This window comes from Schistocerca gregaria, chromosome X (genome assembly GCF_023897955.1).
Source record: "Schistocerca gregaria isolate iqSchGreg1 chromosome X, iqSchGreg1.2, whole genome shotgun sequence".
NCBI lineage: Eukaryota > Metazoa > Arthropoda > Insecta > Orthoptera > Acrididae > Schistocerca > Schistocerca gregaria.
This window is the reverse complement of record NC_064931.1, coordinates 74,801,134-74,816,696: the sequence shown is the minus strand read 5'-3', so window position 1 is coordinate 74,816,696 and position 15,563 is coordinate 74,801,134. Positions and strand designations below refer to the sequence as shown.

Here is a 15,563-nt window from a genome sequence, read left to right as displayed (position 1 = left end):
TCAAGAGATGGACTACGTGCATAGAGCTTGAGCGGGATTATGTAGAGAAATGATTTTACTTTCAGTCGTATTTGCAAGATAAAAAGTTTCTTTACTTTCCTACTTCCCTTCGTATTTTTATTGTTTTGTGAAAAGCATGGAAATAACAAGTTTAAAAATGTATCTCTACGTCTGTCGTAGTGTCTCATACAAACAGCATGTCAGAGTTGGAAGGACTTATTCGACATAAGTAGGATGTAAAAGGTAGTCTGTATGCAATGAATGATCCTTAGAAGTGAGTTGAATGAAGTGAAATATATCAGAGATATACCTGGAAACTAATAACGAACTCTGTCGTACACTCGCCTTGCCAGTGGTTAGACGATTATCAACGAAGATGTTGATACAATAATCAGTGATATTCCTCTTGCCTATCCGACAGCAAAACCATCACGTTAACGCACTACTTCGTGAGTAATTTCTGAAAGATAATCTTCATCCAAATCCCAGTGCTAACGGTGTCCTTTTCGTTATAGATCTCATAGTAGGTTAGACATTTATGTTTTCGTCCAACCGTAGCGTAGCATATCTTTTAGTGAAGGCAGATGGACGCTCTTTTCCATTCTCAGGACATATGTGTCTACATGCAGAAAGATGCAAATAACGGAGACAATAGGGAAAGACAGCTTGGATTTTAATTCCTCGTAATCCCACTATTTAGCTAGATACCTGATAGACGTTGTTTGTTCGTGAGAAAACAGCTATCACTAACAATATAAAAATGGGACATCAGAAAGGTCTTTGTCCCATCGGCCTGGCGGTGTTTCTCGTGAACTCTCTCTGTCTATTGGACTCCGTTCCACTATCCATCAGCGTTATTCCTTCTGGTGACATGGCCGTCCCGTTGCCATTTCATAATGGCTGTTCTCTCCAGGATGTCTTTGACGTCGGGAATTGATTTTATATGTTTTGCACTTTGTTTGCCTTTTTCTTGAAAATCCCAACATAGACCTTTCCATGCCTCACTGTGCAGCTCTAACTTTCTGTCTTGTATATTCATTTGTCCAGATATCGCAGCTGTATGTCAACGCGGGGAGGACTTTCCCAGTTTTACTGCCGTATTTGACCTGCAAATAACTGAATGTCTTCCAGAGGCTAGGCAGCCAAGCATGAAGCGTCGAAAGATTTCCGATCTTATGTCTCCATTCATATTTGCAAGGTGACCAGGACAGATGTATCCTCTGACATTGTCCAGTAGTGCATTTTTCAGCTGTACGTTTGCTGTCGTGCTTCATTTATCATATATAACTTTTGTCTTGTAAAGGTTTATGTTCAGTCCCTGCTTGACATTTCCACGGCGGCAGAGGACCTCTTGGGAGAGACGGGATCATCTAGTTACACTCCTTTATGAATTGGGAGCTCTTGAGTCGGTTCCCTGTCACTAACAAAAGCCAAAGAAGTTTCGTTTATATGGTGCAGGATTTTAATACAGGCCAGCTCCGTCCCTTGCTCAGCCAGTGCTTGCACGAGAGCAGGATGGCTAACTGAATCAAAGAGCATTTCTCATCAATTGGTCAGCAATAGCCTCGGTAGACGTGTGATATTCGGCATATCGGCTGATTCTTCATTTTATCCCCACCCTAGAAAATTAAATTAAATATGGCGTTAGAATCCCGTAATGTTTGAATACTCCATTAGTAGTGTAGCGCTTGACACAGTCACGTCGATTAAAGATTTGGGCGTAACACTGCAGAGCGATATGAAGTGGGACAGGCATGTAATGGCAGTTGTGGGGAAGGCGGATAGCGTCTTCGGTTCTTTGGTAGCATTTTGGGAAGATGTGGTTCATCTGTAAAGGAGACCGCTTATAAAACACTAATACGACCTATTCTTGAGTACTGCTCGAGCGTTTGGGATCCCTATCAGGTCGGATTGAGGAAGGACATAGAAGCAATTCGGAGGCAGGCTGCTAGATTTGTTACGCGTAGGTTTGATCATCACGCGAGTGTCACGGAAATGCTTCAGGAACTCGGGTGGGAGTCTCTGGAGGAAAGGAGGCGTTCTTTTCGTGAATCGCTACTGAGGAAATTTAGAGAACCAGCATTTGAGGCTGACTGCAGTAGAATTTTACTGCCGCCAGCTTACATTTCGCGGAAAGACCACAAAGATAAGATAAAAGAGATTAGGGCTCATACAGAGGCATATAGGCAGTCATTTTTCCCTCGTTCTGTTTGGGAGTGGAACAGGGAGAGAAGATGCTAGTTGTGGTATGAGGTACCCTCCGCCAAGCACAGTATGGTGGATTGCGAAGTATTTATGTAGATGTAGATGTAGAATATTGTCTGTAGAAGCGAAGTCATGTGATGTAGTAGGATGAACGAAGAAACCAGGTGGCGGGCATTATGTGTGTCATCGAGCGGTGCTATTCACGACCAGCTCTTAGCGCAATTGGTGGCAGTGCGTGACCCGTCCTACACAAAGCAGCCCGCCTACGCTATCCACTCTCAATTTTCTGTTTTGCAGCGTTCTCAGTTTCCAATTTAGTTCAGGTTCTTCACACCGGTGTTTTCCAGCGCTATCGTTCTCGAACATCTTTCAGTTTTGCGCTGTTCTCCTTTTGCAGTAATTACAGTTCTACGATCATTTCGATAGCGGCAGACTTGTATTGTGTATCGGCCATTGACTGACACCCTCTTCTTTCTCCTGACGGTGAAGCTCGATTCGGAAAAGTTAAGCAATTTTAAAACTGGGATCGCTTGTACCTTAGAAGAAACTATCAGCGTCGGTAGAAATCCAAAGTTAGCAGTAGGCGGGAGGCGACTAGACAGAAAGCGAAGCCAGAGCTTTATGTTCGTCGAAGTGGAGTCTATTAGAGACATAGCAGAAGCTCTAGCTGAATTAGGAATACGTCCGTTGCCGTCTTCAGGGAACTATGGCGGAATTCTTTAGAAAAACTACGAAAAACTTTAGTAGGATGGCTGGAGATGAACCTGTGCACCCCTGTTCGCGAATGTGAGTCCAGTGTATACCATTGAGGTAAATGAATGTGTTGATGGAAAGGAAGGTGCGCATTTTCAGCGCACTAAAACTGCCAGTGTGCTAAAATTACATCTAAAAAATGTGGACCCCTTCTAAAATACAGCGTTTTCCGTAGATATTGGGAATAAAATTGTGTGATCGCGTCAGGAACGAAGTAACTGCTGTAAGCTCTACCTACTAGGGAGGAGGAAAAAAAAAATGAAATTATCGTATCGCATTGCTGGCCGGGACGCCCCATCCGGGGAAATTCCGCCGCCGAGTGCGAGTCTTATTTCAGTCGACGCCACATTGGGCGATTCGCGTGCCGATGATGAGGGCAACACAACATCCACTCCACGAGTGGAGAAAATCTCCAAACCGGCCGGGAATCGAACCCGGGACCGCTGCATGGGAGGCAAGCACGTTACCACTCAGTTAAGCAAGCGGACTAGGGGGGAGGAAACACGAAAAGACCGACTGCGATTGTCTGAGCATTTATGCAAGATTCACAACATAACCGTTGTCCTGAGATACTTAGAGGACAGAAGCATAAGGAGGCCCATACGACAACACCTCGCTCACACACGTTGGAGAAGACTTTGGAGTTTGATATTTAACATTCGAGATATCAAGAAAAGTTGTTCAGAACTGAAAATAAGGATGGAAGTCCCATATTTGTGGGTCATTTGCATGCGGAAAATGTTTCTGCCTCTTATATCCATCCCTATTCGGCTCCGTCGTCAACCGAGGGTAAAGAATAGTATCAGCTCCACTAGTGCAGACGATCGTATCCTTCATGTTCTGTCATGGGTAGCTTTTGGTTTGCGAGACCGTGAACGACTGGTGGTAGTGTGTAAGTTAACTGTAAATCAAATGGAAAACTGCATCTCCGACTTTGTTCTTAATTCTGTATGGTCTTCCTGTCTTGGAACATTATGTACCAACATGTCATTGAAATGCTTGTTAGCACATGTAATTCATGATTCGTGCTCCTTCTCCAAAAGGTAATTCTCATAGTCATTCACAAACATTCTATTAGTATAACATTTTTAACACAATCTGACGTTTAACTATCATTCAAAGTCATCTAGTAATGAGACGCTCATCATGTTGAACTTAATTATCAGAAAGGTGTGATAAAATACATTTGAAAAATATAAAAGTATTACTTTCTTGTGTATGTACCCAAGTTATTACATTTTTGTAGAACATTTGGTTGTGTTATGAGCTATTAATTTTGGTATACTACTTGATATTTCTCGCTGTTATTAAATAGATAATTATACTTTGAACTATATCAGATAATAGTAATAAATAGAAAAACCGATTGCGACCCTTTTTATGCCATTCTCAGAGCCATAAATTAGGCCGTCTGTTGGGAAAGATTCAGCTAAAACTACTAAAATACTTTGCCAATTGACGATCTGCGCTTCATGGTAGTTCGTCATTATTGTATCTGAGGATGACCTAGAAAAGGGTCGGAACAGGTTAGCCAATAAAATAAAGAAGTGACCTAGACGGTGTTTCTCTGTCTGTAGATCTGAAGTGGTCACGGTGCCCTGTGGACATTTTGGTGCGTTACTTCTGTTTGGATAAAAATTGAGCGATGTTTCTTGTTTAAACGGCTTGTACTACTCTGAAAACGCATAACTATACGGTGACTAGATTTATGATCATCCCCAAATGTGTAATCCCCACACAAGTGTGCTGAATGGCCCAATGCTGGCAGTTACGTAATTGAGACTAGTTTAATTTCGGACGAATTTAACAAACCAAGGACTGGCAGACAGGAAAGTGGCTGTAAGCTAAGTTTATAAACAGATGTGGCTGTTGTCTTGATGTGATGTTTTTCCTTGCCATGCAGATCTTCCCGGGAACACCATGCCGGCCGCGAGGTCAAAAGAAGAAGGTGGGTTGTCAAAGCTCTGTAGTAGGTGTTGTGCCTTCTTATGTTGTTGTTATTGTATTTAGAACCGTAGTCGCTGCTGTGCTTGTGTGTTTAAACCCCATACCGTAGTCGCCAGTTTCGGCAGGCTGGCAATTTACGTCAGCCACTCCATCTCCTTCAAAGACATTACCTTTGCCTTGGAAAGCTCTACTGCTGACTGTAGTGATATAACTTTGCTTTCTAACCAGTTTTCACGGAATGGTACTCAAGTCTTCCCTTTGCTGATGCACGATCGCCAAAATGATGTTGTTTCTCTCGTGAAGGAATTATATATAGTTTATGATCGTGCTCCACCCATAATATTTGCTCACCAATTGTGTTGCATTATGTTGGCAACTCTTGAGAGACAGCTTGCATTCGATGTTAATCGAGAGTAAACATCGGTTAATAAAGTGTATGTTGACTTCTACTGAACGTATCTATTTGGAGTAACATTATGGTAGGCGTGCCTTCTTAACAGTTGGATTGTAAGTAAATGTTATCCTCCTCTGCCTGGGAAAATCAGTAGACTGACAGACCATTTGTGGATGGCAGAATTCTTGTAGACTGGATATTTCCAGTTAGAGAGAAATGTTACAGCAGCACGTACGCTTTCATTTGCATCCCGCTACATTACGCTGCCTCGCTCGCTACTACTTCTGTGTCTCTCTGTTGTAGCTGGCACTGACCTCAGTAATCGTTGATTTTCTCTAATATTTCGCTTCCTTTGTGAATTTAGTGGGAGAATGTGTTGTAGTAATTTCTGATGTATTTATTTGGAAAGTAGTTCCCAGAAGAATTTTCTCAATAATAGCGTAATTTCCATTGCAAATTTAGTATTATTGTGTTAATAATATGTTGTTGCTATGTGTTTCTGATGTCCCGTGTGTCCTTATGGTCGTAAATGTACAGTTTTGTAATATTAATATCGTAGTGAGTGCTGCGTATCAAGTGGCCGTAAGAATGCCTCAAAGCCTAATAGTACGTCCCAGTGCATAGGATTAACGCTACATACGCTAGCAGTATGTCGTCGCATACACGTAATCTACGACTTGTGGACAGCAATGACAGAAATCTAAAACAGACGTAGAATTCACAGGCGTGTACGTCATTCTAAGTGCTTAAATTACGAGGGATCGGAAATAACACAGATATTAGCATTGCAACATTTGTAAACTGCAAGATAGTATGCAGTGTTATGCCGTTGGATGTCTGGTGCCTTTTGAAGTCCATGCTTTATTATACAGTAGCAAGTCGTTGAAAGGTGCTAACTATATCAGAATCAGGCCAAATTAAATCTCTTCTAGCCATAAATAACAAAATAGTTTTCATACATATTCTCAATGTATGTTGTATACCTCACTGTGTATGAATAAGTTTAGGCTTGCTTTCAGTCTTTTCAATTAATCATGCGTTCATCAGTTCCAGTGAAGGACATGTGCGACACGCTTTTGATGTATACTGAAAAGCTTATAAGAAAATTGCAATAACTCCGAAACTTGAACACAACTATTCGTTATTAAAGATATTCAAAGTGAGTATGTTTCTCTTATTCACAGCCACTAACTTCATGAAAAGGTTTTTCAAAGTCTTTTCTTCTCTTCCAACAACACCAGCCCCGCATACTCCCTCCTATACACACATTTTCCTTTGAACTTTCAACGGTTTGAAGAGACTCTTAAGATCTGTGACTCATAATTCCATTCGCCGTAGTTTGTTACCTGAGGAAAGTTTTGATTTGTTTTACTTATTCATCTTGACAAGTGCTACCCTAGTTTCAGACAGCATTATCTGTTTTTCTTAGACTTACGTAAAATGTGGTTCTCGAGTCGATGATCGAACTGCATTACAAACGTTGGCAGTCACGAAAAGCTGTCTCGTTGCCGAGGCCTTTGCCAGATTCTCTTACGCCAAAGTAAATATTCCGCTTTAGTAGAATGGTATTCGTACTACAATAAAAATAAAAATGAAATTGACGCTTTGACAGTACGTGCTGTTGACTTACGCAGCTCGGCGATATCGAAAGAGTTGATGGTGATGACCGATAAACTATTTAGTCTCATGTTGAATAATAATTCTAGCTCATCACCAAACTGTGCAGTGGTTTTCGGTTATCACCGCGTGCAACACCACCCAGTATTTAGCATTGCCCACTTGTCTCCCTTTTGAAGAGATAAATATCCTGTCATACCGTCATTCTTGTAAGGCCTTGGATATACTCTTGTCGAACCTGTCACTGCATTTCGACAGAATGGAGCCATTCCTTAATTTCACTCTTACTCTTAAACATAGCACTGGGAAAAAAAACTCGGCAATGAGTAAATAATCACAAGAGCATGATTTTCTCTGCTTGTTGAACTATCTGTAAACTTGCCTTACTTAAGACACCAAATGGACTCAGAAAAAGTAGTAGAATTATCTCAAGGTCCTGTAGTCTGTCTCTCCGCCCTGTCCGATATTTTCAGGAAATTCATTCACACGAGGACATTCTTGCAAAAATCACGGAGGATATTGGATTTCCATCTCACAGGTTGTGAAGATTAGCGAAAATCACGTCTGGAGAACGACACCTGTATCAGTCGTAGAGAAAAGTAAAATTTCTGAAAAGTGAATGCGTGACAAACGTGATAGTACTATTACAGAACACATGATCGCGAGTGAAGATAGCCGTTGTTGGTCTTTCGTAACGCCCCTGTCTCCTTTCAGAAGTTTTGCAGAATTTCCGTCAAAGCAGATCTCTTGTATTTGGTCCCCACACTGCTATCGTCACATCGCCATGTTCGTTTGAAACATATTTCGAAGTGGTAAGTGAGAAAAAATGTCTCAATATTTCCATTAACGAAGTTTCGCCATACTACTCAGATTTTTAGCGATACTGCTGAACGAGAAAAAAAGCTGTATGAAATTGATGCGTACGTATCACGGCTTGTCTGCGAAAGAATACCACATATACCAGCACATCGGTATAATAGTGATGCGTTCAACACAGTCAATAAATGAGAAATAGTTCAAATGGCTCTGAGCACTATGGGACTCAACTGCTGTGGTCATTAGTCCCCTAGAACTTAAAACTACTTAAACCTAACTAACCTAAGGATATCACACACATTCATGCCCGAGGCAGGATTCGAACCTGCGACCGTAGCAGTCGCACGGTTCCGGACTACGCGCCTAGAACCGCGAGACCACCGCGGCCGGCTTAGAAATAGTGAAACCATCAACATGAAAGATGCTTTCAACGTCGTTGATGATCCTATCGCAGAGAGCAGCCTTGTGCTTCCATCGAACTTGAGATCTTGCTAGGATCAGATTGGGTTTAAAGTCTGCACCTTCTAATTACGAACGCAACATATAACAGATTTCTAATCCATAAAAAGATTTCAGCTTGAATGTCCAAGTGTTTGTGTTATCAAGCTCAAAGATTGTCATTTCTGTTATATGTGGTAAAGTCAAGTGAAGCGCACTAGTAATTCAACAGCATCCCTTAATTTTCCATTTCTTAGATAAAAATTAAGAGAATCGATGTTCCAACACTTCAGCAGGTTATAGCAGAATTTCGCTGTTCGTCAGTGTTACATCACCGCCAATGATGGCAGGTGTATCGAACATGTCATAACCTAAATCAGAGTATCCGTAGTAACGTTTATATGTTGAACAAATTGGCTGCACGCCGTAGTTTGTAACTAATTTACTTTTTTTCATATAGTTCAATAATTGTCACCCTGTATATACGTCCGTTTGACGAGTTCATTCCCTGTGTAATGTGGTGAACCTACGCATTTGGCCCGATATTGTTACCGCGTCAATTTATCGTAGCCAGCAAACATAGCAAAATTTAATTCTAAATTCTCCACTAACACTGTTGTGACGAGTGACCACAGTCTTATTATTATGGTGTTCACGCTGTTGCTTCATAGCGTTTATTTCTGAGTTTACTAGTAAATATAATAATCGGTCTTAATGTCACAAAAACCCGTATTTTGTGAATAGCAAAACCAGAAGAATTTAACAAGGGCGTCTGTAGGAACGAGGCATATCGTCCGACGGATGTCGCAGTTAAGGAAACAGACTCAAATTGGGAGAAATGTTTTAAATAAATATCTTTTTAGACGATTCAGTGATCTCATAGAATACATGCTTGTCATCATCGAAGGATACTGATATCTAGGAGAGACAGTATCCGCCACCACTCACAGAACTGTGATCTGTGTGATCCTTTTACATAATAAATCACATTGTAATACTTTCATGTCAGTTGTGCGACGTGGAGAATATTGTGATTAGCCCACGTTGCATAACCAATTGTCCGAATTTTTTCAGTCTTGTTTGTGTAAATCGCGAGACGTCTTTATTAAATCATGAAGAGAGTAAAAAGATGTTGGTAGGACGCAGTGCGCGCTGTGATACACAAATGTAGTAAGTTTCATTATGTAGTTGACGACGCTGGGTATTTTTCTTAATCTGGGTATTGAAGCTCGAAGTAAGAAATTATGAAGTTTCGTTTTGCACAGCTTTTTTACGTGAAAATTTCTGTTCGTTCGTCGTTCTAACTTCCTTGTGTGACGACAAAATACCGTCAGATTCGAATCAAATGGCTCTGAGCACTATGGGACTTAACTGCTGAGGTCATCAGTCGCCTAGAACTTAGAACTAATTAAACCTAACTAACCTAAGGACATCACACACATCCATGCCCGAGGCAGGATTCTAACCTGCGACCGTAGCGGTCACTCGGTTCCAGACTGTAGTGCCTAGAACCGCACGGCCACTCCGGCCGGCGGAAATGGAAAAAGAGGGCGCAAAGTGATTACGTAACTGGCCCATCGGGCATAAGAGTACAGCGACCGTTCAAACTTCAGGTTCGTCTATTTTGTAACCTTTATACTACTCTGTGTAACTGTTGCATTAAGGAGATTGGTAATTAAAGTACATACTAACACGAAACAGTTTACGCTTGTTTTGATTTTATCCCGACATTTTCACGAAAAATCTACTGCGCGGGCCCGAACTGCGCACACAAATATATTTTACTTTCTACTTTGCTTTACTTAGCCTCACAAAACGGTGAACAAATGTCAGTGGCAGATGGCACAAAAAAGACATTGTTTGTCACGGAAATATTTACTCTTGCGCAAGTGGACATTCCAAAAAAGTTTAAAGAAACAAATACTTTTTTTTACATACGCTATACATTAAGAATGTATAGAAATAGTCTGATACCAAGGCGTACTGACAGTTGTTCTTTTTAAGCTCTACTTCTAAATATGAAACGCGTTAAATGATACTGATACTCTACGTACCATAGCGTAGTTGGTGTAGTAACTATAGTGATATTAGTAGTAGTAACTGATGATGATGTGATAATGGTGGCGACTAAATCATAAGTGACCAAAAGCCCTCAACGATAGTGGTGAGTATTGAACAATCAAGAGCCACCACAATTCAAGAAGATTGGACAGAAAAGTTCAAGGTGGGCACGCTGCTTCCGTCATGTTCTGTATGTACGTGATAAGTTTCAAACAATATGGATCTTAGGTACAGTAAGCACCCTCACCGTTATGTAGCTGTCGTACAAAACTGCACCCACAATTATGCGTAGTCTATGCTGCTTATAATCTTCCTGCATTCAGTTGTAGACGAAAATACTGGTACGGTTCAGCCGTGTGGGTCAATGTAATGTTCACTTCTTAGGGATGAAGATCGCGAGGCAAAGTCCTACTGCGTAAACATTCTCCATAGGAGGACACCACTACCTCACAACTGTACCTTTTAAGAAAAAAAGATTCATCGGCGCTTATGTTTGTATCCTGCCACCAGCAGATGACAAAGCTGACTTTCTGCCCCCTCCCCCTCTCTTATTTTAGGTGTGTGTGTGTGTGTGTGTGTGTGTGTGAGAGAGAGAGAGAGAGAGAGAGAGAGAGAGAGAGCTCAGTGCAACGGAATTAATACTGGAAAACCATTTGTCCACGAACGATAGATAGATATTTGCGTGAGTCTTAAAGTGGTTTGGGGGAACATAAAAGCGTTTGGGCAATAGCTGGTACTAGATGATCTTGAAAATTCCTAGCTTGGTTTCTACTTCAGAATTTTTTTGCGTAAAGATTCTACTAATGCGAATATATGACGTGTGGCATATTATTTCTAACCTGCTGCACACTACGTCAGTTGTAAGACTGTTCTCCCTCTGTACACGAATAAGGCCACTTCCAGAAACTGGTAGCAGTCTGCGCTGTTAGTTACAGTATGTCACCCGTATAAGCAGCCGGTGCATTTCTCAGAACACAAGAGCTGTGCCGAGTGCGTTCGTTAGAGGATACCTACAGGCTAATTAGCCCTCATATAACAATATAAGTCGCTCGGTGGATATCTTCTCTCGATCTTACAATAGTGAGAAGAGCATCGTTTACTACTGGTCGTGATTATGATCATCTGGCATGAAACTGTTTCCGTGCTGCCTACATTCACCCTGTAGTTTTACGTCATCACTCACAAGGGAGCGCACATACTTTCGGGTAAAACACAAATTGGGCTTCTGAAATAATTCAATTAATATTTTCATATTCTCTACACAACTGGCGGTATTTTCATGCGATGCAATTCAATTTTTTTACGTTGACATTGCCTACAAACAGTTTTCTGATCATAAACGTTGTAAATGTTAAAAAGTGTGGTAAAAATTCGTAGTTTAACACTTGCAACTCAAGATAGTTTCACACACTTTTGCAAATATCTTTACTGCCTCATAAAAGTAGTCTAAGTTCAAATTTAACAAAATTTTATGTACCAAGCCCGAACTCTTGCGGGAATCTGAGAGATGCCGCGAGTAATGTGCTTAGTGAGCAGGGACACTACATCAGTAGTGTATGATATTAGTTGCGAATTTGGGTCCGACGGGAGGCGTGCTAGAGTTGTCAGCCTGGTGACTACTGTGTTCAGATAGCGTAGTGGCCAGTGCGTCGGCCTAGTAAGCAGGAGACCCGGGTTCGAATCGTTGTCCGGCACAAACTTTCAACTTTGGACCTTTCAGGTGTATCATCTTCAAGAGATGTTGAATTCAGCTGCCTGTTCCTTAAGCGTTGGAAATTAATGTTCATACCTCTTTCCAAGCTTCACCATTTTCGATGAGTTTCTGGCAGTGGTTAGTCGTAAAAAGTTGTTTTATGATTGCGTGATACTCCTATTTACCCATTTCAAATAAGCAGACAGAAGATGCCTACTTTAAAAAACACCTTATAAACTAAACTTTCTGGGTATCGAGTTGACAATTGCTTTACGTGATTACGTAATATGTATTATTATGAAAAAATAATTAATTTCATCGCCATCTGTGTACTAATCTCGGAAATGTTGTTCTAGTTCTCGTGGTATGGTTGGCGGTTATCGCTGAAAGAACCGGTTTTCAGTTATATCGTTTTTTTTTCAATGGCAGTTTAATTGGGCTGTTGAAACCGCTCAAAATAACCGGTTTCCGAAAAACTGATTTCCTTTTTTTTATTCCTATTATTCCGCGTAATAAACTTAGAAATCGAGCAAAAATTGGAAAATTTTGACTCGCTCAGCTGCACGATCCATAGAATCAAAATACTAAATTAAATAGGCAAATGAAAGGAAACCTCGCTGCTTTTGTCTAAAATTGATAGGCGAATGAGTTACGCGAAAAACAATGTTCTCCTATTGATTCCAATTTTTTGAAACTCTGCTCAAAACTCGTGTTGTAGTTGGGGATCATAACTCTGTTTTTCTTGTTAATTTGTCCGTTTCCAAGGGCTAATAGCGGATAAAGGAGTGCTGTGTACACACAGGCAGTAGTGCAGCTGCGTTCTATTTTGTTGTAAACTACTAATGAGCTGTGAAGTTTTAAATTTTCTCCTTACGTTATGTCCCAAGTTTGTTGTGGCTTCTCCCGTTTTTAATCTTTCAAAGCAAACGGAGCATTTCTAAACTGATACCGCATTTACATACTTATTTACATACTTATTTACATACGTATTCGTACGATCGCTGTCACGGTATTTGCCCGGAAAACACCATCTCATTCAGAGGTAATGTCGTACCTCGATTTGTAAAGCGGGTATAGCATTTAACATGGATACTTGTGTGCACCTGTAGAACGAAGACCGGTTGTGACAGTAACATGCGGTAGCTGTTGGATGGAGTTTTTTGCTTTAACATCTGGGATGGTGATGGTGGTGATGATGATGATGATTATGATGATGATGATGATGATGATGTTTGCTTTGTGGGGCGCTCAACTGCGCGGTCATCAGCGCCCAATTTATACACAGTCAAAGTTTTTACACAATCCAACGTAGCTACTGTGACGAATGATGATGATGATGATTATGATGAAATTATGAGGACAACACCCAGTCCCCGGGCAGAGAAAATACCCAACCCACTACGGATGGTTCCATTCTGTAATACAACTAATGTTCGACGACGGCGACGGCGCCACAGACCAGATGGGGCAAGTCTTAAACACTGCATACAGGCTGATCGGAAATTACCGTTACAAACATAATATTCTGAACGTGAGCCCATGTTCGAAACATCTTTGCTAGGTAGCTGTGCAACAGGGTAGACACGGCGGAGGGGGGAGGGGGGGGGGTTACGTCGTATCGGCTGATGTCATTTGTTGTCTGTCCTACCTCTCTTCATTCATGTGTCTGTGAGTGTTGAGCAACACGGTTGAGTACATGTTTGCAGAATACAGCGACACGATCCTTCTATATGGCGACGCTTACGGTTGTGGCAGTGCTGCTCGTCTTCTTTATGAAGATCGTTCTCCACAACCTCCGTCTTCATCCCATAACCTTTTCAGCAAAATTATGCAACGGTTTCGAGAAAGGGCTATCTTGACCGTCAGCAGGCGTGACTGTCGTCTCCAAGGAGACGCGGAACACCCGAACGGGAAGAGGCCGTAATGCATCACGCTGAGGAGTGCACGTGAAATTGCACATTTTTGTTCGTGTATTAGTGAGTGGAATTTTAAAACAAGTGATGTACAAGGTCAGGCCTAATCAATTGCTTGTAAAAGTGGTCACGTTACCAACATGTTTTCAAATGGTTGCAGCAGGGAAACGAAACGTACCCGGACATGGGCTCTAATTCAAAATATTATCTAGTCATTCCCCTCTACAAGTCCTATAAGTCTCTAACAGGAATTTCCGAACACCCTGTATACACGTGTACCATCTAGCAGGCGACGCAATATGGTAAAAGATATTTCATTGTCTCAGCAATGCTATACTAGTACCTCGGGCATGGATGTGTGTGATGTCCTTAGGTTAGTTAGGTAAGTTCTAGGGGACTGATGCCCTCAGAAGTTAAGTCCCATAGTGCTCAGAGCCATTTGAACCATTTTTTTTTTTGCTATACTAGTTCTTTTGCCACGTGTTTGTTGCTCGTTTATGTTTGCGTTGTTACTGATAGCTTTTCCCATTTGCTAAATAATTTTTCAGTATTTCTATGTAATGCGAATTTTACGAATAAAAATTAATCTTTCTTTAAAAAAGGTTAATTTAGATACAAAAAGTTCAGCACTGCTGCCGTGGCTAATTAATTTTTTTCTGCCCGGTTATTAATAAACAATAAAATCGCCATTTATAACGGAGAATACAAAAATACCGAAAAATACGAGGTATTCAGAAGTGAAATGTAGGTGTCGGTTTTAATCTCGCGGTTTTTCCCATCTCCTTCTCGTGGAACCTGGTACACTGTTCTAGTGGACGATTTGAGTGTCGGTGGTACTTGCGACAAAAGAAAATAGGCAGGGAAGTGTAGCAGCGCCGGCTGGGTAGTTGGTCGAGGTCGCCGCCGAAGGCTGGCAGCTGCGGAGGGTGTCTGTCCGCTAGCCGCTGGCCTTGACCGCGCACCCATTCACTCGCGCCGCCGCTGCTTCCCAGGAATCTACCGCAACACACATCACAACTCTGGGGACCACGTTGTCTCCTAGGCATTCCCGTTGCGCTCGTTAACACAGTCTCGTTCCCTGCTTCCCTGGTCGCCGCTCCCGTTATACTGTTACCGCCGTGGACTGAGGTCTGAAGTACAGCCTTTCTGAGAGACTGATTCGAGGACTCGTACCTCACCGTTGCATTTCCCGAGGAACGCTGAGCCGTTTCAGCCACTCTCAGATTTTCGGTAAATAGGTCCAACTTCACTGGTGTTTGTTCAGGAATCAGTGTACTCACGTGTGTTCCGTGCGATGCGCTAAAATATACTGACGGGAGAAAAATCGCAACAGCGAGAATTAATTAATTCATGTGTCTAGGTGACATATGTCAGTGATTAACATTGCAAGAAAGCCAGTTAATATATAAAAAAAACTCAAAACGCGCCTCGATTGCGAAAAAAGCACATGGTGTTAAGTGTTAACCCAGGTTTCGGCGTAGATAACTACACCTTCTTCAGACCAACAATTAAACCCACAAGTGCCTAAGAAGACCTTTGTCAATGATTAAAAGAACACCATAGCTATACATTTATAAACGAAAAAGAAAAGGAAAAAACAAACAGTACATATGTACAAAGTCAAGTACACCATTAAGTTAAGTAGTGGTTTTGACTTTGTACATATGTACTGCTTGCGTTTTCCTTTTCTTTTTCGTTTATAAATGTATAGCTATGGTGTTCTTTT

The 15,563-nt window shown here is 41.5% G+C and overlaps 1 protein-coding gene across 3 annotated transcripts in view; it reads left to right on the top strand.

Annotated features, from left to right (window-relative positions):
- LOC126299587 (ras GTPase-activating protein raskol-like) overlaps positions 1-15,563 on the top strand; it is a 703,968-nt gene that overhangs the window by 168,396 nt on the left and 520,009 nt on the right. For 2 of the 3 annotated variants that reach the window (XM_049991601.1, XM_049991599.1), the window contains exon 4: positions 4,862-4,906. The exons of the other annotated variant lie outside the window; for it this stretch is intronic. In XM_049991601.1, coding sequence (XP_049847558.1) covers positions 4,862-4,906 — 45 coding nt within the window. The remainder of the gene's footprint in view (positions 1-4,861; positions 4,907-15,563) is intronic. 3 annotated transcript variants of the gene reach the window in all.